Genomic DNA, 6,000 nt, shown 5'->3' with positions numbered 1-6,000 from the left:
TGTTTCATATCGAGAATATTCCTGATATGGTCGAAACTCTAGTCATTAATGCATGCTTTATAAAATTTCTTTTAAAAATAGGTGTAGAATAACATTTATAGTATCCAAAAAAAATGGAAATTAATAAGACAATATTCTTGATATGGTCGAAACTCCGGTCATTAATGCATGCTTTATAAAATTTCTTTCGAAAATAGGTATAGAATAGTATTTATTGTCTCAGGAAAAAAAATGGAAATTAACGAGACTAATCCATACCTATTGATGTTTCATATCGAGAATATTCCTGATATAATCGAAACTCCAGTCATTAATGCATGCTTTATTAAATTTCTTTTCTCAATTTTTTTTTTTGTATTTTCGTGTTTGTTTAATAATTGGTTCAGTGAAGTAGACAGTCGATCATAGTGAATGTAGGACCACCTAGAATTGAAACCAAAGAAGCCGTGATGGAACACGCATTGAAAAAGGCATTTTCCAGTAGCCAAGCCTAGAAAATCAAAACTACGACCCAAAGATCAGACCCTCCATTATTATTGGGGATAATTTCAGAAACCTCCCCTAAATTTTTTAATAATATCACTTAGCTCCCTAAGATTTTTAAAATCTCATTTATCCCCCTCAAATTAACATTTTTGTGACATTTTAACCCCTTTGGAGGAAATACAAAAAAGTTAAAACTTTTGTTTCAGTACTACTCTTATGTTATCCTACTTATGAAATTTATAACAACAAAAAAATTATAAAATAAGGTTAAATTTTTATAAAGTATAAATTTCTTGACGTAAACTATTTATTATAGTTATATTGGAACAAAAACAAAATTTACACCTTGAAAATTCACACATATGAAGAGATTATTTTAGTTTTTAATACAACTAAAACTATACCATGAATTAAAACATATTTCTTCAAAAAATATCTTGACTTCCTTAATTTTAACTATGCACGAAGTTTTTTAAGGTGTTAATTGCTCTTCAAAATCCTCCTAAATGGTTGATCTTAATTTTATTTAATTTATCCACGTCCTTTGCTATCCCACCATGACCCCAATACAAAGAAATATGAATCATTATTAGCTAGCAATTTGTTTTATTAATTTACATTTTTTGCTTTTAAAATTTTATTTTGTTTTGGATTTTTTATTAAATAGTTATTAATAACAAGGGTAATGTTATTAATTATGACCTTTGATAGGAATATTTAATCTTGTCAAGTTAATAAAGGAGGTAAATGGGATTTTAAAAATTTGAGTGGAGCTGAGTGATATTATGATAAATCTCAGGTGGGCTTTTGAAATTATCCCTTATTATTGGTTGATAGCAAAATCACAATCAAATCATTCCTGTTCGTTCACTTTTTTTTCCTCTTTTTCTGTGACTTTTCCTAGACATCGATCTTTTACACGTATACATGTACGTACGTACATACATACATATATGTATACGTACGTTCTTGGAAGTTTTCTAGCACTGCTCGAGGCAGAGGAAATAGAGCTAAACAAGTTTAGGTGCAAAAATGGAAGCTCAACTCAACAGCACACTGAGAAAAATCCTCCTTGTTGTCAGCTGTTTCATGCTCGCCATAGGCAACTGTGGTGGCCCTATAATCATGCGTCTCTACTTTGTCAAAGGAGGCAAAAGAATTTGGCTATCAAGCTGGTTAGAAACCGGAGGATGGCCTATTACTTTCATTCCACTAACCATTTCCTATTTCCACCGGCGCAAAACAGAAGGGCCAAATACCAAGCTAATACAAATGAAATGTCCGGTATTCATCGCCACTGCCGTCATCGGCCTTCTCACCGGCTTAGACGACTACTTGTACGCCTACGGGTTTGCCCGCCTCCCCGTTTCCACCGCCACCATCATCGTTGCCACACATCTTGGATTCACTGCTTTCTTTGCCTTCCTTCTTGTTAAGCAAAAGTTTACAGCATATTCAGTAAACGCCATCGTTTTGTTGAGCGTGGGATCGGGGGTTTTGGCTTTGCATACAAGCAGCGATCGGCCTAAGGGTGAGTCGACTAAGTTGTACGTTTTAGGGTTCATCATGACGCTTGCAGCCGCGGCTTTGTACGGCTTGGTTTTGCCAATGGTGGAGTTGATGTACATCAAGGCAAAGCAGGCGATTACTTACACTTTGCTGTTGGAAATTAATTTGGTTATGTGTTTTTTTGCCACTGTTTTCTGCACTGTTGGGATGCTCGTCAACCGGGATTTTCAGGTACACCCTTCTTCTTCTATAAGATTTATGATTGAAGAAATAAAAAAATTAAAAATGAATGACACCCTGCAAGACACAAAATTAATAATCAGAGAAGTGTTGGGTATAGTACTAAAAATAGAATATATCTCAACTATTTTATTATTGTAGTATACCTTTTTTGTTGTCTTATGTCCAAATTTCAATTTTATTTCCAAGGATATAATTTCCAAACTTATTATAAGAATTTACATTTTCTTTTTTTCCTTTTTTTTTAAAAAAAAGAATGCTTAGACAAGTTTTAGGAGTAACATTTATGCATTTATGTACAAATCTTAATTGCTTGTTTTATGTTGCAAGAATTTTAGACACTTATGTGAAGCTTTTACATTGCTAATCATGAAAGATCCATAATCTAAAAATTTATGTGGCTATTTCCCATTCGAGTTCCGTAGCTCAGTCAGCTGAGGTAGAAATTTGACTATCTTAGCTTAACTTTCAGCTCTAATGGATTTTTTTATTTTATTTTTGAGTATTTTCTTGAGACAAACATGAAATTGAAAGGTGCTTAGGCGCATGGTTGAATCTTCAACCCACAGGGAAGAAAATTCTAAAGAAAGTAGCCGCGTGCTGTCATGTAAAGCTAAAAAAATTGAAGAATAAGTACCTCAAAAATTGAACGCCACTGAAATAAGTGGTCAGAACCACGATGACAAGACAAGAGTCACACTATTTTTGGATCACTTTCTTTCTGAAGCAAATAAGTTATACGTAGTCTTCTTCTGTCATGTTATTGATTAAGAAAGCTGCACCTTCCAAGGGATGCCATGTTCACTGTCACTAAGCTCAAACATCCTTTGTTGAAATTATTTGCTTGTCCTGTATGAGCCCACTCATGCACAGATTTGCATCAGGTGTGGTTGAAGTTGTGGTGGGTTTTTCAAAAAATAAAAAATAAAAAAATTTGTGGTGGGTTGTGTAATTATTGTATATTTTACGTAATTTTCTTTTGTATATTAATATTATTTTACTAAACAGGTGAATTTTGTTTGTGTACATCAATTCAATATATACATATAATTATGATTGTAAAGATACACTAAATCTGACAAAAAATACAATAAATAGGAATATCAATGTCTTTATATCAGCTCGAACTCGACCTAAAAAGATTGAGATCGAGCTCTAGTTATCATTGGGCCTAATAGAGCTTGGGTATAAGTATAAGATCTGATTAAATTGTGAGTTGAGTTTGAGTTTCATTAAGTTCAGCTAATTAAAGCTTTCGTGCACATTAATTCAATATATAAATACAATTATGCGTGTAAAGATACACTAAATTTGAAAATATATATTTACAATAATTTGGAATATTAATGCTGCTGGATCGGCTCGAGCTCGGGCCAAAAAGGTTAAGGTCGAGCTCTATTTATTATTGGGCTTGATAGAGTTTGGGTCTAAGTATAAGGTTTGATTAAATTGTGAGCCAAGTTTAAGTTTTATTATATTCAACCAATTAAGGCGTTCGTGTACTTCAATTTAATATATAAATACAATTATGTCAGCAAACATAAACTAAATCTAAAAAAAAAAAAACAATAATTTGGAATGTCGATGCATCAATCTGAGCCCAACCCAAAAAAGTTAAGATTTAGCTCTAGTTATTATTATTGGGCTTGATAGAGTTTGGGTCTAAGGCCTAATTAAGTTGTGAGCCGGGTTTGATTTTCATTAGATTCAACCAATTAAAGCTTGACCCAAATATGTACAGTATATGAAAAATAATATGTATAATTTATTATGATGTATATGAGTTAATTATAATAAATAAGTACATAATTAAGTATTAATTGTGAGATTGCACCGTGCCTGAATAAGCCCAAAGCTCAAATCTTCTAATTGTTTTTTGACAGGAGTTTTGAATTACAATGTCCAACTCATAAAATCGAATTGACACCCCGACAATATCCATACCAAGTGCACCAAAACCAATCTTACCTTCCAACATGTATTGCCGGTAACAAACATGCCAAGCTAGCTATATGGTAACTCTAGTGCTCTCAATCACGAAAATATCCGATTAACTTATCTATTGCTCCATATACTGGACCACACTAGTCGAATGAATCCGCATCACATGATCAAGCTTCCTCTCCTAAGCCGGTATCAACATACATTTTGCTTCCGCTCCTGTTAATACCCATATAACATGATACTTTCAACCGTTGGCTCCAGATATATGCAATTATATGGTCGGACCTTTCCTGTGGCAAAAATAATTCGTGCACTTGATCTTGTCTATACTGCAAATCCTTGGACTAAAAGTATCGAATTCTGTGAATTTTCCAAAAATTTAGCTTGATTCTTTCCTTCTTTTTTTTTTTTTAAAAAAATTCTTTTATTTTATTTTTTTCATATTTGTATTTAATTCTACTCAATGCTACACTAACTGATGCAGGCAATGCCAAGGGAGGCAAAAGCATATGAATTAGGAGAAGCCAAGTACTACGTTGTAATAACATGGGATGCCATCATTTGGCAGTTCTTCTTCTTGGGAGTAATTGGAGTCATATTTTGTGCTTCATCTTTGCTGTCCGCCATTATCATTGCCTCTTTGCTCCCAGTCACCGGAGCTATAGCAGTAGTTGCCTTCGACGAAAAATTTCCCCCAGAAAAGGGTGTTGCTCTTTTCCTCTCTCTTTGGGGATTTGTTTCCTACTTCTACGGTGCAATTAAGCACAGGAGGCCCAAGGAGGAGATAGAGGATCACAAGATTAATCAATCTCAAGCAACAGAGATGTCTCCAATCGTTGCCCCATGAATTGATGATTCTCTTCTAATTATTAGTGAAAGTTAGCTTCAAGTTCAATAGACATGTTACTCAACTCGTAGTTGTAAAATGAACATAGGCAATAAGCAACATTTTTCCTTCCCCTCGCCACCCTCCCCCACTTTATTTGTTTTAATATGCCAGCCGTGAAAACTTAAAAAGCTTTATCCTCAATCCAATGTAATTGCCAGTAGAATTTGACATATCAGGAAAGTATAAACTAAAGGAGATACTACAGAAAATCATTTTAAGAACAAAGGGAGTCAATGGTGTATTTCAAGTTTGTGCTACCAATTATGAGTATTAATGCGTAATTGCGAAAATGATTATCAGTCTAAACTTTCAATTTCAGAGTTTGGCTTGGCATTGAGGTGACTCTGGAACGAAGGTATCTAAATTATGTTTGGGTTTCTTAAAAAAAATATTTTTTTTTTAAGCATTGAGTCCATTTCCCATCAATAGTAGAAGAAATAGCTTATTAGAGATTCAGTGGCCTCTATATATATATATATATATATATATATATATATATATATATATATATATATATATATATAAGAGCGAGAGAGAGAGAGAGAGAGAGAGAGGTGTGTGCTCGTGTGTAAGTTGTGAATTTAAGAGGCTGCATTATTATATAATCGAATTGGAGCTTAACCAATATTATTGCATCTGAATAAATTAAACGTTCAACAACAAAGTATATAGTATGAGAAATTCCTTTTTTTAAAAGGCAAGAAACACCTTAGTTTTCTTGATGGCCCATATGTGTTGTCGATGCAAAATTAATTTTCCTTGACTTAATGCTTTGCTTAATCAGTTTTAATCTTTTTACAGTTTCACACCAAAGAAATTTAGATTTCAATATCAGCTTTTTTAACTTATTCTATTAGTTTGTGTAAGTACATATATCTAATCCAATTACATTTTGTAATTTGATCAAATGAAAAATTAGGTAGTTTTTTTAA

At 33.0% G+C, this 6,000-nt stretch overlaps 1 protein-coding gene and 1 long non-coding RNA gene across 2 annotated transcripts; one reads left to right on the top strand and one right to left on the bottom strand.

Annotated features, from left to right (window-relative positions):
• The first annotated feature begins 1,390 nt into the window (after nucleotides 1-1,390).
• Nucleotides 1,391-5,209, top strand: LOC113722601 (purine permease 3-like). The gene is made up of 2 exons (XM_072048343.1): nucleotides 1,391-2,226; nucleotides 4,664-5,209. The coding sequence occupies exons 1-2, from the start codon at nucleotides 1,519-1,521 to the stop codon at nucleotides 5,024-5,026; spliced, it is 1,071 nt and encodes a 356-aa protein (XP_071904444.1). The 5' UTR covers nucleotides 1,391-1,518; the 3' UTR covers nucleotides 5,027-5,209.
• LOC140006448 (uncharacterized) lies at nucleotides 2,111-2,986 on the bottom strand. Its single transcript, XR_011814071.1, has 2 exons — nucleotides 2,873-2,986; nucleotides 2,111-2,292 (listed from the first exon to the last, which is right to left on the bottom strand). It is a non-coding gene; the product is annotated as an uncharacterized lncRNA (long non-coding RNA).
• Nucleotides 5,210-6,000: the final 791 nt, after the last annotated feature.

This window comes from Coffea arabica, chromosome 5e, assembly GCF_036785885.1.
Source record: "Coffea arabica cultivar ET-39 chromosome 5e, Coffea Arabica ET-39 HiFi, whole genome shotgun sequence".
NCBI classification, from domain to species: Eukaryota; Viridiplantae; Streptophyta; class Magnoliopsida; order Gentianales; family Rubiaceae; genus Coffea; species Coffea arabica.
Note: the sequence above shows the minus strand (reverse complement) of the source record. Positions and strands in the feature narration are given on the sequence as shown.